Source organism: Pseudophryne corroboree, assembly GCF_028390025.1.
Source record: "Pseudophryne corroboree isolate aPseCor3 chromosome 3 unlocalized genomic scaffold, aPseCor3.hap2 SUPER_3_unloc_3, whole genome shotgun sequence".
Classification (NCBI taxonomy): Eukaryota; Metazoa; Chordata; class Amphibia; order Anura; family Myobatrachidae; genus Pseudophryne; species Pseudophryne corroboree.
The window spans coordinates 2,229,218-2,246,316 of record NW_026967519.1 but is presented as its reverse complement, the minus strand read 5'-3'; the positions used below and the strand labels follow the sequence as shown (position 1 = coordinate 2,246,316).

Below are 17,099 nucleotides of genomic sequence, written 5' to 3'. Positions count from 1 at the left end.
ATGGAACCTGCCGAAGGGGATGGCCTCGTAGGCCGCCACCATTTTTCCCAGAACTCGAGTGCATTGATGAACTGACACTCTTTTTGGTTTTAGCAGGCCTCTGACCATGTTCTGGAGTTCCTGGGCTTTTTCCATCAGGAGAAAAACCCTCTTCTGTTCCGTGTCCAGAATCATGTCTAAGAATGATAGCCGAGTCGTTGGAATCAATTGTGACTTTGGTAGATTCAGAATCCAACCGTGCTGCTGCAGCACTCTCAGGGAGAGCGACACGCTTTTCAGCAATTGATCTCTCGATCTCGCTTTTATCAGGAGATCGTCCAAGTACGGGATAATTGTGACTCCCTGCCTGCGCAGGAGCACCATCATTTCCGCCATCACCTTGGTGAAAATCCTCGGGGCCGTGGAAAGTCCAAACGGCAACATCTGAAACTGGTAATAACAGTCCTGTACAGCGAATCTCAGGTAGGCCTTATGAGGAGGATATATGGGGACGTGAAGGTACGCATCCTTTATGTCTAGTGACACCATATAATCCCCCCCTTCCAGGCTGGAGATCACTGCCCGGAGCGATTCCATCTTGAACTTGAACTTTTTCAAGTACAGGTTCAGGGATTTTAGATTCAGAATGTGTCTGACCGAGCCATCCGGCTTCGGGACCACAAACAGGGGAAAGTACCCTTTCTCCTGTTGACTAGGGGAACCTGGATAATCACTTGCTGTTGACACAGGTTTTGAATTGCAGCCAATACTATTTCCCTCTCTGGGGGAGAAGCTGGCAAAGCCGACTTGAAAAATCGGCGAGGAGGCACCTCTTCGAATTCCAGTTTGTAGCCTTGGGATACAATTTCCATCGCCTAAGGATCCACGTCTGACAGAACCCAAACCTGGCTGAAGAGTCGAAGACGTGCCCCCACCGGTGCAGACTCCCTCAGTGGAGCCCCAGCGTCATGCGGTGGATTTAGTAGAAGCCGGGGAGGACTTCTGTTCCTAGGAACTAGCCGTAGCCGGCATTCTTTTCCCTCTACCCTTACCTCTGGCGAGGAAGGAAGAGCCCCGACCTCTTCTGGACTGTGACCGAAAGGACTGCATCTGATATTGTGGTGTTTTCTTTTGCTGTGGGGGAACATAAGGCAAAAAAGAAGATTTACCCGCGGTAGCTGTGGAAATCAGGTCCGCGAGACCCTCCCCAAATAAAACCTCACCCTTGTAAGGCAAAGTTTCCATATGTCTCTTCGAGTCGGCATCACCCGTCCATTGGCGGGTCCACAGGGCGCGCCTAGCAGAAATAGCCATGGCGTTGGCTCGTGAACCTAACAGCCCAACGTCTCTCGCAGCGTCTCTCATATATAATGCTGTGTCTTTAATGTGACCCAAGGTCAATAAAATGCTATCCCTATCAAGCGTGTCAATGTCAGCTGACAAGTTATCTGCCCACGCTGCTACAAACCCATGCCGACGCTACTGCCGGTCTGAGCAAGGCACCCGTATGTGTATAAATTGATTTTAAGGTAGTTTCCTGTCTGCGGTCAGCAGGATCCTTGAGGGCTGCCGTGTCTGGAGATGGTAGCGCCACCTTTTTGGACAAGCGCGTTAAAGCCTTGTCTACCCTGGGCGAGGATTCCCACCGTACCCTGTCCTGCGCGGGAAAAGGGTACGCCATAAGAATTCTCTTGGGAATCTGCAGTTTCTTGTCTGGAGTTTCCCAAGCCTTTTCAAATAACGCGTTCAGCTCATGAGATGGGGGAAAGGTTACCTCAGGTTTCTTTTCCTTAAACATGCATACCCTCGTGTCAGGGACAGAGGGGTCATCTGTGATATGCAAAACATCTTTTATTGCAATAATCATATAATGAATACTTTTGGCCACCCTTGGGTATAACCTCGCATCATCGTAGTCGACACCGGAGTCAGAATCCGTGTCGGTACCGGTGTCTGTTACGTGGGACAGGGGACGTTTCTAAGACCCTGACGGGCCCTGTGACACAGTCAAAGCCATGGATTGACTCCCTGTTTTATCCATGGACTCTGCTTTGTCCAATCTCTTATGTAATAAAGACACATTTGCATTTAAAATATTCCACATATCCAACCAATCAGGTGTCGGCATTGCCGACGGAGACACCACAATCATCTGCTCTACCTCCTCCTTAGATGAGCCTTCCGCTTCAGACATGCCGACACACACGTACTGACACCCCCACACAATCAGGGATATATCTATATGGAGACAGTCCCCCAATAAGGCCCTTTGGAGAGACAGAGAGAAAGTATGCCAGCACACACCCAGCGCCACCGGACACCGGAATAAAATCCCAGTTATTACAGCGATTTCATATAAATATAATAAGATTTTACTCACCGGTAAATCTATTTCTCGTAGTCCGTAGTGGATGCTGGGGACTCCGTAAGGACCATGGGGAAAAGCGGCTCCGCAGGAGACTGGGCACAGCTAAGAAAGAATTAGGACTACCTGGTGTGCACTGGCTCCTCCCACTATGACCCCCCTCCAGACTTCAGTAAGGATACTGTGCCCGGAAGAGCTGACGCAATAAGGAAAGGATTTTGAATCCCGGGTAAGACTCATACCAGCCACACCAATCACACCGTATAACTCGTGATATTATACCCAGTTAACAGTATGAACATAACAGAGCCTCTCAACAGATGGCTCAACAATAACCCTTTTAGTGAACAATAACTATATACAAGTATTGCAGACAGTCCGCACTTGGGACGGGCGCCCAGCATCCACTACGGACTACGAGAAATAGATTTACCGGTGAGTTAAATCTTATTTTCTCTAACGTCCTAGTGGATGCTGGGGACTCCGTAAGGACCATGGGGATTATACCAAAGCTCCCAAACGGGCGGGAGAGTGCGGATGACTCTGCAGCACCGAATGAGAGAACTCAAGGTCCTCCTCAGCCAGGGTATCAAATTTGTAGAATTTTGCAAACGTGTTTGCCCCTGACCAAGTAGCAGCTCGGCAAAGTTGTAAAGCCGAGACCCCTCGGGCAGCCGCCCAAGAAGAGCCCACTTTCCTCGTGGAATGGGCTTTTACAGATTTAGGCTGTGGCAGGCCAGCCACAGAATGCGCAAGCTGAATTGTGCTACAAATCCAGCAAGCAATAGTCTGCTTTGAAGCAGGAGCACCCATCTTGTTTGGTGCATACAGGATAAATAGCGAGTCAGTCTTCCTGACTCCAGCCGTCCTGGAAACATAAATTTTCAAGGCCCTGACTACGTCCAGTAACTTGGAGTACTCCAAGTCCCTAGTAGCCGCAGGCACCACGATAGGTTGGTTCAAGTGAAAAGCTGATACCACCTTAGGAAGAAATTGGGGACGAGTCCTCAATTCTGCCCTATCCATATGGAAAATCAAATAGGGGCTTTTACATGACAAAGCCGCCATTTCTGACACCCGCCTTGCCGAAGCCAAGGCCAAAAGCATGACCACTTTCCACGTGAGATATTTTAAATCCACGGTTTTGAGTGGCTCAAACCAATGTGACTTTAGGAAACCCAACACCACGTTGAGGTCCCACGGTGCCACTGGGGGCACAAAAGGAGGCTGAATATGCAGCACTCCCTTGACAAATGTCTGAACTTCAGGCAGTGAAGCCAGTTCTTTTTGGAAGAAAATCGACAGAGCCGAAATCTGGACCTTAATGGAACCCAATTTTAGGCCCATAGTCACCCCTGACTGTAGGAAGTGCAGAAATCGACCTAACTGGAATTCCTCCGTTGGGGCCTTCCTGGCCTCACACCACGCAACATATTTTCGCCATATGCGGTGATAATGTTGTACGGTTACATCTTTCCTAGCTTTAATAAGCGTACGAATGACTTCCTCCGGAATACCCTTTTCTTTTAGGATCCGGCGTTCAACCGCCATGCCGTCAAACGCAGCCGCGGTAAGTCTTGGAACAGACAGGGCCCCTGCAGCAGCAGGTCCTGTCTGAGCGGCAGAGGCCATGGGTCCTCTGAGATCATTTCTTGAAGTTCCGGGTACCAAGCTCTTCTTGGCCAATCCGGAACAATGAGTATAGTTCTTACGCCTCTTCTCCTTATTATCCTCAGTACCTTGGGTATGAGAGGAAGAGGAGGGAACACATAAACCGACCGGTACACCCACGGTGTCACTAGAGCGTCCACAGCTATCGCCTGAGGGTCTCTTGACCTGGCGCAATATTTTTCCAGCTTTTTGTTTAAGCGGGACGCCATCATGTCCACCTGTGGCCTTTCCCAACGGTTTACAATCAGTTGGAAGACTTCTGGATGAAGTCCCCACTCTCCCGGGTGGAGGTCGTGCCTGCTGAGGAAGTCTGCTTCCCAGTTGTCTACTCCCGGAATGAACACTGCTGACAGTGCTAACACGTGATTTTCCGCCCAACGGAGAATCCTTGTGGCTTCTGCCATCGCCGCCCTGCTTCTTGTGCCGCCCTGTCGATTTACATGGGCGACCGCCGTGATGTTGTCTGACTGGATCAGAACCAGCCGGTTTTGAAGCAGGGTCTTTGCTTGACTTAGGGCATTGTAAATGGCCCTCAGTTCCAGAACATTTATGTGTAGGGAAGTCTCCTGACTCGACCAAAGTCCTTGGAAGTTTCTTCCCTGAGTGACTGCCCCCCAGCCCCGAAGGCTGGCATCCGTGGTCACCAGGACCCAGTCCTGTATGCCGAATCTGCGGCCCTCTCCGAGATGAGCACTCTGCAGCCACCACAGCAGAGACACCCTGGTCCTTGGAGACAGGGTTATCAACCGATGCATTTGAAGATGCGATCCGGACCATTGGTCCAACAGGTCCCACTGAAAAGTTCTGGCATGGAACCTGCCGAATGGAATCGCTTCGTAGGAAGCTACCATCTTTCCCAGGACTCGCGTGCAATGATGCACCGACACCTGTTTTGGTTTCAGGAGGCCTCTCACTAGAGACGACAGCTCCTCGGCTTTCTCCTCTGGGAGAAACACTTTTTTCTGGACCGTGTCCAGAATCATCATTTCGGCCATTACCTTGGTAAATACCCTCGGTGCCGTGGACAGGCCGAATGGCAACGTCTGGAATTGGTAATGACAATCCTGTACCACAAATCTGAGGTACTCCTGGTGAGGATGGTAAATGGGGACATGCAGGTAAGCATCCTTGATGTCCAGAGATACCATGTAATCTCCCTCTTCCAGGCTTGCAATAACCGCCCTGAGCGATTCCATCTTGAACTTGAATTTTTTTAAAATATGTGTTCAAGGATTTCAAATTTAAAATGGGTCTCACCGAACCGTCCGGTTTCGGTACCACAAACATTGTGGAATAGTAACCCCGTCCTTGTTGAAGTAGGGGCACCTTGACTATCACCTGCTGGGAATACAGCTTGTGAATTGCCTCTAACACAGCCTCCCTTTCTGAAGGAGTCGTTGGTAAGGCAGATTTGAGGAAACGGCGGGGGGGGGGGATGTCTCGAATTCCAGCCTGTACCCCTGAGATACCACTTGAAGGATCCAGGGATCTACCTGTGAGCGAGCCCACTGATTGCTGAAGTTTTTGAGACGGCCCCCCACCGTACCTGGCTCCGCCTGCTGAGCCCTAGCGTCATGCGGCGGACTTAGCAGAAGAAGCGGGGGAGGACTTTTGTTCCTGGGAAGTGGCTGTATGCTGCAGCTTTTTTCCCCTACCTCTGCCTCTGGGCAGAAAGGACGCGCCTCTACCCCGTCTGCTCTTTTGGGGGCGAAAGGACTGCACCTGATAATACGGTGCTCTCTTTGGTTGTGAGGGGACATGTGGCAAAAATGCTGACTTCCCAGCTGTTGCTGTGGAAACTAAGTCTGAAAGACCATCCCCGAACAACTCCTCACCCTTATAAGGCAAAACTTCCATGTGCCTTTTGGAATCTGCATCCCCTGTCCACTGCCGGGTCCATAACCCTCTCCTGGCACAAATGGACAGTGCACTTATTTTTGATGCCAGCCGGCAAATATCCCTCTGTGCATCTCTTATGTAAAAGACAGCGTCTTTAATATGCTCTACGTTTAGCAATATAGTGTCCCTGTCTAGGGTGTCAATGTTCTCTGACAGGGAGTCTGACCATGCAGCTGCCGCACTGCACATCCATGCTGAGGCAATAGGTGGTCTCAGTATAATACCAGTGTGTGTATATATAGCTTTTTGGAGAGCCTCCTGCTTTCTGTCAGCAGGTTCCGTTAGGGCGGCCGTATCTTGGGACGGCAGTGCCACCTTTTTTGATAAGCGCGTAAGTGCTTTATCCACCTTAGGGGGTGTTTCCCAACGTGACCTATCCTCTGGCGGGAAAGGGTACGCCATTAGTAATTTTTTTTGAAATTACAAATTTTTTATCAGGGGAAGCCCACGCTAGTTCACACACGTCATTTAATTCTTCAGAAGGGGGAAAAACTACTGGTAGTTTTTTCTCCACAAACATAATACCCTTTTTTTTGTGGTACCTGGGGTCACCTCAGAAATGTGTAAAACATTTTTCATTGCCTCAATCATATAACGAATGGCCCTATTGGACATTACATTAGTCTCTTCGTCGTCGACACTGGTATCAGTATCCGTGTCGACATCTGTGTCTGTCACCTGAGGTAGCGGGCGTTTTAGAGCCCCTGACGACTTTTGAGACGTCTGGGCAGGCACGGACTGAGAAGCCGGCTGCCCCACATTTGGCATGTCGTCAAATTTTTTATGTAAGGAGTCGACACTTTCGCGTAATTCCTTCCACAAGTCCATCCACTCCGGTGTCTGCCCCGCAGGGGGTGACAACACATTTATAGGCACCTGCTCCTCCTCCACATAAGTCTCCTCATCAAACATGTCGACACAGCCGTACCGACACACCGCACACACACAGGGAATGCTCTGACAGAAGACAGGACTCCACAAAGCCCTTTGGGGAGCCAGAGAGAGAGTATGCCAGCACACACCAGAGCGCTATATAATACAGGGATTAACTAAATTATATCCCCTATAGCTGCTATATATGTATTTTGCGCCTAAATTTAGTGCCCCCCCCCTCTCTTTTTTACCCTTTTCTGTAGTGTAGACTGCAGGGGAGAGTCAGGGAGCTTCCTTCCAGCGGAACTGTGAGGGAAAAATGGCGCCAGTGTGCAGAGGGAGATAGCTCCGCCCCTTTTTCGCAGACTTTTCTCCCGCTTTTTTATGGATTCTGGCAGGGGTATTTATCACATATATAGCCTCTGGGGCTATATATTGTGATATATTTGCCAGCCAAGGTGTATTTATTGCTTCTCAGGGCACCCCCCCTAGCGCCCTGCACCCTCAGTGACCGGAGTGTGAAGTGTGTATGAGGAGCAATGGCGCACAGCTGCAGTGCTGTGCGCTACCTTGGTGAAGACTGATGTCTTCTGCCGCCGATTTTCCGGATTCTTCTGGCTTCTGGCTCTGTAAGGGGGCCGGCGGCGCGGCTCCGGGACCGAACACCAATGGCCGGTTCCATGCGGTCGATCCCTCTGGAGCTAATGGTGTCCAGTAGCCTAAGAAGCCCAAGCTACCACCAGTTAGGTAGGTTCGCTTCTTCTCCCCTTAGTCCCTCGCTGCAGTGAGTCTGTTGCCAGCAGATCTCACTGTAAAATAAAAAACCTAACATACACTTTCTTTCTAGGAGCTCAGGAGAGCCCCTAGTGTGCATCCAGCTCGGCCGGGCACAGGATTCTAACTGAAGTCTGGAGGGGGGTCATAGTGGGAGGAGCCAGTGCACACCAGGTAGTCCTAATTCTTTCTTAGCTGTGCCCAGTCTCCTGCGGAGCCGCTATTCCCCATGGTCCTTACGGAGTCCCCAGCATCCACTAGGACGTTAGAGAAAAATAAATACACTCACTGCGCCAATTAAATGTGCCCCCCCCCCCCCCTCTTTTTTGCCCTCTGTAACCGTGTTCAGCAGGGGAGAGTCCGGGGAGCCAGCTTCTCTGCAGTGTGCTGTGGAGAAAATGGCGCTGGTTAGTGCTGGAGGATCAAGTTCCGCCCCCTCACCAGCGGGCTTCGGTCCCGCTCAAATTATTTATACTGGCGGGGTTTTTTCAATATACTGCCTCCGCAGTATCTAATCTATTTGCCAGTGTCCCTTGAGGTTAATATTGCTGCCCCCCATGCGCCCTGCACCCTAACAGTGCCCGCTGTGTGTGTATGTGTGGGAGCAATGGCGTGCAGCGTTACCGCTGCGCGTTACCTCAGTGAAGATCTGAAGTCTTCTGCCGCCTTTGAAGTCTTCTTTCTTCTTAATACTTACCCGGCTTCTATCTTCCGGCTCTGTGAGGACGACGGCGGCGCGGCTCCGGACGAACGGCGAGGGCGAGACCTGCGTTCCGACCCTCTGGAGCTAATGGTGTCCAGTAGCCTAAGAAGCAGAGCCTATCATTTAAGTAGGTCTGCTTCTCTCCCCTCAGTCCCACGATGCAGGGAGCCTGTTGCCAGCAGTGCTCCCTGAAAATAAAAAACCTAACAAAAAGTATTTTTCAGAGAAACTCAGGAGAGCTCCCCTGCAGTGCATCTAGTCTCCTCTGGGCACAGGATCTAACTGAGGTCTGGAGGAGGGGCATAGAGGGCATAGAGGGAGGAGCCAGTGCACACCCATTCTAACTTCTTTAGAGTGCCCATATCTCCTGCGGAGCCCGTCTATACCCCATGGTCCTTACGGAGTCCCCAGCATCCTCTAGGACGTAAGAGAAATTGACTTTAACGTTGTGTCAACCTTACGCTCCGAAGCATCCTTTAAGGTCGTTACATTAGGTATTGGTAAGATTGTCTTCTTCGACAACCTTCCTAGGGAAGCATCCACTACCGGCGGAGTCTCCCACTTGTCCATTACACCCTTAGGTAGGGGATAAGTTACTTGAAACCTCTTCGGAAATTGAAAGCGTTTGTCAGGTTGTTTCCAAGCCTCCTCCATTTGAGATTGGAGGGATTTAGGAATGGGAAACACTGCTGAACGCGGTTTTTGGGATTCAATTAATTCGAAATCTTGTGGCTCCTTTACTTCTTAAACTTTAAAGTAGAAGAACTCCTTTACCGCGTCAATTAAAGAATCAAGACCCGAGATTGCCGTGTCCTCTTCCGGAAAATCGGCATCTAGGTTAGATTCAATTAACTCACCTTCCTCTGTATCAATGAGAAGACCCTCTACCTCCTCTGTTTCCGATACAATAGGAAGAGGTCTTTTAACTGCCTTGCGCACATTCGTTTCTACTTGTGCGGGCGGTGTTAACCTGATGAGAAATTCCTCCATCGTCTTTGAGAATCCCGCAGCCCATTCCGATTGCTGCCTGCGTGATTCCGCCATCTCCTTGGAGATTCTATCTGCAAGGTTGTCTTCCCATGACCTAGCCAGAGCACTGCACCCAGGTGGAGCCTCCTTGTCTAAGCAGGAGTAGCTACGAGTTGGTATCCGCTTGCTTCCGTGTATTTTCTTCAGGATCTTTGTAATAGAAGTCCTTTGAAAATATAAATAGTAAAGTAGATTATTCTGTTTAGGAGATCCTCAATATCTAAATATATACTTTTACCAGCAGAGAGAGCTGTTGTATCTATACGAGGGGGAGGGCTTATCCCTGTCCCTTGGAATGGTGCCAGTTTGGTATAAGTAAAATGGCCCCCACTGAAACATTTTAGGCACTTCACAAACAGTGTTTATTAAAACTCACTAGCCTTATCAATAAGTGCCGTAGCGCTAGTCAGCGGCTGTATAGTGTGGGCGGCTTACTCATATCCCCCCGGTGCTCCAGCCCCGCGCTACTCACTCTGATCGCTGGTGGTGACCTCATGTTATATGAGAGTAACTTCTCAGGCTTGCTGACAAGGGGATTAAATAATAAAAATTAAAAACCTAACTGGGTCCTTATTTAAAAAAAAAAAACAACAAACAAACCAGTACTAACTCTGAGTTTCTGTCTGAGGATCTCCAATGGTCTCTCCAATGGTAATCAGCCTTGTCAGGAGCTTAGTGCTCCCACGTGCTGTACCTCCAGCACAATTTTTCAAATTGAGGGATGAGGGGCGTGAAGGGGGAGGAGCCGGCTGTGCAGACAATGCTAATTTTTAGATTGTGCCGCACCGCCGGTTGCAAGCTTCACACCCCTACTGTATGAGACTGTTCCAGTGTCCCCTAGTGGATGAAAGAGAAATGATGTAATAAGAATAAATGCAATAAAAGCCCATCATAACCAATAACTAATAAAACTAATAAAATGATGACTATTTATCGGTATAAACTAATTTAAAAATAATTTCTTGATCTGTTTTAGGTTATCAAATGTAGATAAAATTGGGCAGGTCAAATGCTATAGATTTTTTAATGCAATGTTTCGCATGAGTCAATTTCTAAAAATAAGCGGGTATTTATTTTTATTGCGCAACGTTAATCGAAATTGACCTGGCACGGCATAACAATGTGATGCCTGGTCTTCTTTGTTTTATGTAAGGCTTGTTTATCTAAGGATAATGGTAATGTATACATATACAGTATGTACTGTATCAAAAATTCAATTGTAACACAAAATCATAAATTTTATGAAAATCATTTTTTAATAGATAATATTAGGTGGACTGAAAATTAGTTACATACGTGATGGCACGAAAAGTTGTAATCTGTGTTTTGATTCACTGATGTCTTCTGTACCTGTTTTACAATAAAATAAAATAAAATTACACAAAAATAGGATTCTAATTACCTATCGGTAAATCCTTTTCTCGTAGTCCGTAGAGGATACTGGGGTTCCATTTATGACCATGATGTATAGAGGGGTCCACTAGGAGCATGGGTACTTTAAGAATTTGATAGTATGGGCTGGCTCCTCCCTCTATGCCCCTCCTACCAGACTCAGTCTAGGAAACTGTGCCTGAGGAGACTGACATACTTTGAGAGAAGGATATAAAGGATAGTGGTGAGATTCCGAACCAGCACACACAAACCAAAGGAAAGCTATGCTAACCCAACTTCAAACAGGAACAGCAACAGCTGAACCAACAATACTTAACCAAGTAACAATGCAGGAATACGAAGCACCGGGCGGGCGCCCAGTATCCTCACTGGACTACAAGAAAAGGATTTACAGGTAGGTAATTAAAATCCTATTTTCTCTTACGTCCTAGAGGATACTGGGGTCCATTTAGTACCATGGGGAAGTACCAAAGCTCTTCAAACCAGGAAGGAGAGTGCTGAGGTTCCTGCAGAACTGATTGACTAAACTGAAGGTCCTCAGAAGCCAAAATATCGAACTTGTAGAACTTAGCAAACGTGTTCGAACCTGACCAAGTAGCTGCTCAGCAGAGCTGTAAAGCCGAGACACCCCGGGCAGTCGACCAGGAAGAACCCACCGACCTTGTAGAGTGGGCCTGTACAGATTTTGGAACCGGCAAGCCTGCCGTGGAATAAGCATGCTGGATAGTGAGCCTTATCCAGCGTGCAATGGACTGCTTTGAAGCAGGACACCCAATTTTAATGGGTTCATAAAGAACAAACAGCGAGTCCGATTTTCTGTGACGAGCTGTTCATTTTACATAGACCTTCAAAGCCCTCACAACATCCAAAGACTTTGAAGTAGCAGAGTTGTCTGTGACATCCGGAACCACAATAGGTTGGTTGATGTGAAACGCAGACACCACTTTAGGAAGAAATTGCTGACGAGTTCTGAGTTCAGCTCTGTCCTCGTGGAAAATTAAGTAGGGGCTCTTGTGAGACAATGCCCCCAGCTCCGATACACGTCTTGCTGAAGCCAAGGCCAACAGTGTGACAGTGTTCTACGTAAGATATTTTACGTCCACCTCCTGTAACAGTTCAAACCAGTCCGATTGGAGGAACTGCAGCACCAAATTGAGATCCCAAGGTGCCGTGGGAGGCACAAAGGGAGGCTGGATGTGCAGAACACCTTTCAAGAATGTCTGGACCTCAGGGAGAGAGGCCAATTGTTTTTGAAAGAAAATGGACAAGGCCGAAATCTGGACTTTTATGGAGCCCAGACGTAGGCCCACATTCACTCCAGAATGTTGAAAAAGCAGGAGACGTCCCAGATGAAATTCCACCACAGAATAATTTCTGCACTCACACCAAGAGACGTATTTTTTCCAAATACGGTGGTAATGTTTAGACGTTACCACCTTGCCGGCTGGATCATAGTCAGGATAACCTTATCAGGGATCCCTCTTCTGGCTAGAATCAGTCGTTCAACTTCCATGCCGTCAAACGTAGCCGGGCTAAGTCTTGATAGACGAATGGGCCCTGTGGCAGAAGATCCTCACGAAGGGGTAAAGGCCACGGATCTTCGACGAGCATCTCCAGAAGGTCCGCGTACCAGGCCCTTCTTGGCCAGACCAGAGCAATGAGTATTGCATGAACCTTTTCCCTTTTTATTCTTTTAGAATCCTTGGGATCAGAGGAAGTGGAGGAAACACGTACACCGTCTTATAGACCCATGGAGTCCTCAGAGCGTCTACTGCCACAGCCTGTGGGTCTCTCGACCAGGAACAATACCGCTTGAGCTCCTTGTTGAGACAAGACACCATGTTGATTTGTGGATAACCCCATTGACTTGTCAAGCACCTGAACACTTCCGGGTGAAGGCCCCACTCCCCTGGGTGCAGGTCGTTTCTGCTGAGGAAGTCTGCTACCCAGTTGTCTACTCCCAGAATGAAACCGCTGACAAAGCATTTTTTTCTGCACAGAGGAGAATTCTTGACACCTCTGACATTGCTGCTCTGCTTTTCGTTCCTCCCTGTCGGTTTATGTACGTCACTGCCGTCACATTGTCCGACTGGACCTGAATGGCCGATCTTGAAGAAGATATGAGGCCTGCAGAAGGGCGTTGTATATGGCCCTTAGTTCCAGAATGTTGACTGGCAGGATGACCTCCTGACTTGACCATCTTTCTTGAAACGGCACCCCCTGGGTAACTGCTCCCCAACCTCTGAGGCTTGCATCTGTGGTTAACACAATCCAGTTCTGAATTCCGAACCTTGATGAGGTGAGAAGTCTGTAGCCACCACAGAAGGGAGATTTTGGCGACAGACGGATCCTCTGGTGCATGTAAAGATGCGATCCGGACCATTTGTCCAACAGATCCAACTGGAAGGGTCGTGCGTGAAACCTTCCATACTGCAGTGCCTCGTAAGAGGCCACCATTTGTCTAGTTCATCTCCAAACAAGGCCTCTCCTGTGAATGGTAGGGTTTCCACGTTTTTCCTAGAGTCCGCATCAGCAGTCCACTGGCGTAGCCACAAGCCCCTGCGTGCTGACACTGCCATAGCGGTGGTGTGTGCATTACGCAAGCCTATCACTTTTATAGCTTCCACCATAAAGTTTGCAGAGTCCTGTATATGTTGCAGGAGTAAAACAATCTCCCCTCTAGACAAGGAATCTAATCCTTCAATTAGGTTACCTGACCATTTAGCAATGGCTGTAGTGATCCACGCACATGCTATAGTGGGCCTCTGGGCCACCCCAGCAGCTGTGTATAATGATTTGCGTGTAGTCTCAATTCTACGATCAGCCGTATCTTTTATGGATGCTGCACCAGGAACAGGCAATACAATTTTCCGTGACAGCCTAGAGACTGATGCGTCCACTATCGGTGGATATTCCCATTTTTTTTCCTATCCTCCAGAGGAAAAGGAAAAGATGAGAGCAACCTTTTAGGGATTTGAAATTTCTTATCAGGATTAACCCACGGTTCTTCAAACAGGGTATTCAATTCCTTTGACACAGGAAAAGTGACTGAGGACTTCTTTTTACATTAAAATATGATTCCTCGCACTCCTCTGACACCTTATCAGGAATATGCAGAACATCTCCGATAGCCTCTATAAGAGCCTGTGACAGAGCTGCATCTTCCCCCCTTCTGAGTCCACCTCCCCTTCCTCCATGTCTGACCCATCAGCGTCAAACTGCAGGATATGGGCCAGAGATTGTTTTTGCGGACAAATGGAAGGGGATTGAGACGCTGTTTTGGGGACTGAGTCTCTATTCATAAGCTCATCCACAGTCTGTCTTAAGCATTGCGTCTCTTTCTCATTGCGGGACAATTTCGTAGAAATATTGGAGATCATTCCTTTAATGGAATTAATCCACTCCGGTACAGCCCCGCTATTCTGGGCAGGTGCACTGCCCTGAGTACCCAGTAGTGAGCCCCCCTGAAGAGGAAATACACTCTGCTGTACATGAAACACACTCTTTGCCTGACATAATGTAAATGTGACAGCACACACACACACACACACACACACACACACACACACACAGAAAAAGGTTAAGCACAATTAACCCACAAAGAGCCCTTCAGGGAGACACAGAGTTATTTGGAGCCAGCCCCCACCGCGCCCTTATTGCTAATGCCAAGCTTAGTCGGGTAGCAGACTAAGTACCCTGATAGGAAATTTAGTACACTGATAATCTTTCCCCTCCTGCTATGACCCCCTGGTACCGCTGAGGTAAACTGGAGTCACTCCGGAGGAGCTGCGCGTCCCTGTCAGTCAGTGTCTGTGTCCACTGCAGAGGGAAAATGGCGCTGGTGAGCTGCTGGATCCGCTCATATTGAAGGCCCCGCCCCCTCAATGGCGGACGGTCTTCCCGCTTTTTTATACTGGCTGAAGTAATCTGGTGCTTAAAATGGAGAGAAAACCTTTTAAGACTGTTTTTACCAGTGTGGGTACTGTGTACAATGTACTGAGACGCAGCTGTGTACTGTGTCCGCCCCGGTTAGAAGCCGTGCGTCTCCGTACCCTCATGCCGCCATAATGTCCGGCAACCCGCTAACCGGGACAACGGCTCAGTACTCACCACTCTTCTTTTTTCTGGCTTTGTTAGGGGTGGCGGCGTGCTGCGGGAATGTACGCTCGCCGTGGTGGGGCTTGCGAATAGTTCCATCAAGAGCTCAGTGTCCTGTCAGTGGGGAACGGGACCATTAACCCTTCAAGAGGTTGCCCCCCCCCCCCCCCCTAGTCCCACGAAGTAGGCAGGCTGGTGTCAACCAGCCCAGCCTGAAAATAACAAACATATAAAATAAATGCAGAAAACTCTTCAGGAGCTTCCTTAAGCGTGACCGGCTCCTCCGGGCACATTTTCTAAACGGAGTCTAGTAGGAGGGGCATAGAGGGAGGAGCCAGCCCACGCTATCAAATTCTTAAAGTGCCCATGCCTCCTAGTGGACCCGTCTATACTCCATGGTACTAAATAGAACCCCAGTATCCTCGAGGACATAAGAGAAAATAGGATTTTAATACCTACCGGTAAATCCTTTTCTCTTAGTCAGTAGAGAATGCTGGGGTCACTTCAAGAACCATGGGGTATAGACGGGATTCGCAGGAGACATGGGCACTTTAAGACTTTGAATGGGTGTGAACTGGCTCCTCCCTCTATGCCCCTCCTCCAGACTCCAGTTATAGGAACTGTGTCCAGGAAGACGGACATTTCGAGGAAAGGATTTATTGTTAAATTAAGGTGGGATACATACCAGCTCACACCACAAACACACCGTACAACATGGCATTTAACAGAAATCCAGTCAACGGCATGAACAATGTCAGCAACAGGCTGACTACAACAGAAACACAACCTGTGTGTAACATAACCAAAACTTAGCAAGTAAGAACTGCAGATAGAGTCCGCACTGGGACGGGCGCCCAGCATCCTCTACGGACTAAGAGAAAAGGATTTACCGGTAGGTATTAAAATCCTATTTTCTCATACGTCCTAGAGGATACTGGGGTCACTTCAAGAACCATGGGGTTTATACCAAAGCTCTAGAATGTGCGAGAGAGTGCGGATGACTCTGCAGCACCGACTGACCAAACATGAGGTCCTCCTCCGCCAGGGTATCAAACTTGTAAAATTTCGCAAAAGTGTTTGAACCCGACCACGTAGCTGCTCGGCAGAGTTGTAATGCCGAGACCCCTCGGGCAGCCGCCCAGGATGAACCCACTTTTCTGGTAGAATGGGCCTTCACTGATTTCGGTAACGGCAATCCAGCCGTAGAATGAGCATGCTGAATCATATTGCAGATCCAGCGCGCAATAGTCTGCTTTGAAGCAGGAGTTCCAATCTTGTTGGCAGCATACAGGATAAACAGAGCTTCCGTTTTCCTAAATGGAGCCGTTCTGGTGACATAAATCTTTAAAGCCCTGACCACATCGAGAGATTTTGATTCAGTAAAAACGTCAGTAGTCACCGGCACCACAATAGGCTGATTCATGTGGAGCGATGAAACCACTTTCGGCAGAAATTGTTGACAAGTCCTCAACTCTGCTCTATCTTCACAGAAGATTAAATACGGACTCTTGTGAGACAAAGCCGCCAACTCAGACACCCGCCTTGCGGATGCTAAGGCCAATAACATGACCACTTTCCAAGTGAGAAATTTCAACTCTACCTTCTGTAATGGTTCAAACCAATGAGATTGAAGGAACTGCAACACCACATTAAGATCCACGGTGCCACTGGGGGCATAAAAGGAAGTTGGATGTGCAAAACGCCCTTCACGAAAGTCTGAACTTCTGGAAGGGAGGCCAATTCTTTTTGAAAGAAAATCAATAAGGCCGAAATTTTTACTTTTATGGAGCCTAACTTCAGGCCCGCATCCACACCTGCTTGCAGAAAATGGAGAAAACGCCCCAGCTGAAATTCTTCCGTAGGAGCCCTCTTGGATTCACACCAAGACACATATTTTCTCCAAATACGGTGATAATGTTTTGCCGTTACTTCTTTTCTAGCCTGAAGAAGTGTGGGAATTACTTCACTTGGAATACCCTTTCGGGCTAGGATCCGGCGTTCAACCGCAAAGCCGTCAAACGTAGCCGCGGCAAGTCATGGTATACGCACAGCCCCTGCTGTAACAGATCCTCTCGTAGAGGAAGAGGCCAGGGATCTTCTATGAAAAATTCCTGAAGATCTGGATACCAAGCCCTCCTTGGCCAATCTGGAACAATGAGGATCGCTTGAACCTTTGTGCTTCTTATGATCTTTATCACTTTTGGAATGAGTGGAAGCGGAGGAAACACGTACACCGACCGAAACACTAGAGCGTCCACTGCTACTGCTTGAGGGTCTCTCGACCTGGAACAATATCTCTGAAGTTTCTAGTTGAGG

At 48.5% G+C, this 17,099-nt stretch overlaps 1 protein-coding gene across 4 annotated transcripts in view; it reads right to left on the bottom strand.

The window, feature by feature from the left end:
* LOC134983963 (uncharacterized) overlaps nt 1–17,099 on the bottom strand; it is a 129,133-nt gene that overhangs the window by 53,287 nt on the left and 58,747 nt on the right. For all 4 annotated transcript variants that reach the window (XM_063949600.1, XM_063949601.1, XM_063949602.1 and 1 more), the window contains one exon: nt 10,590–10,643. In XM_063949600.1, the coding sequence (XP_063805670.1) occupies nt 10,590–10,643 (54 nt within the window). The remainder of the gene's footprint in view (nt 1–10,589; nt 10,644–17,099) is intronic.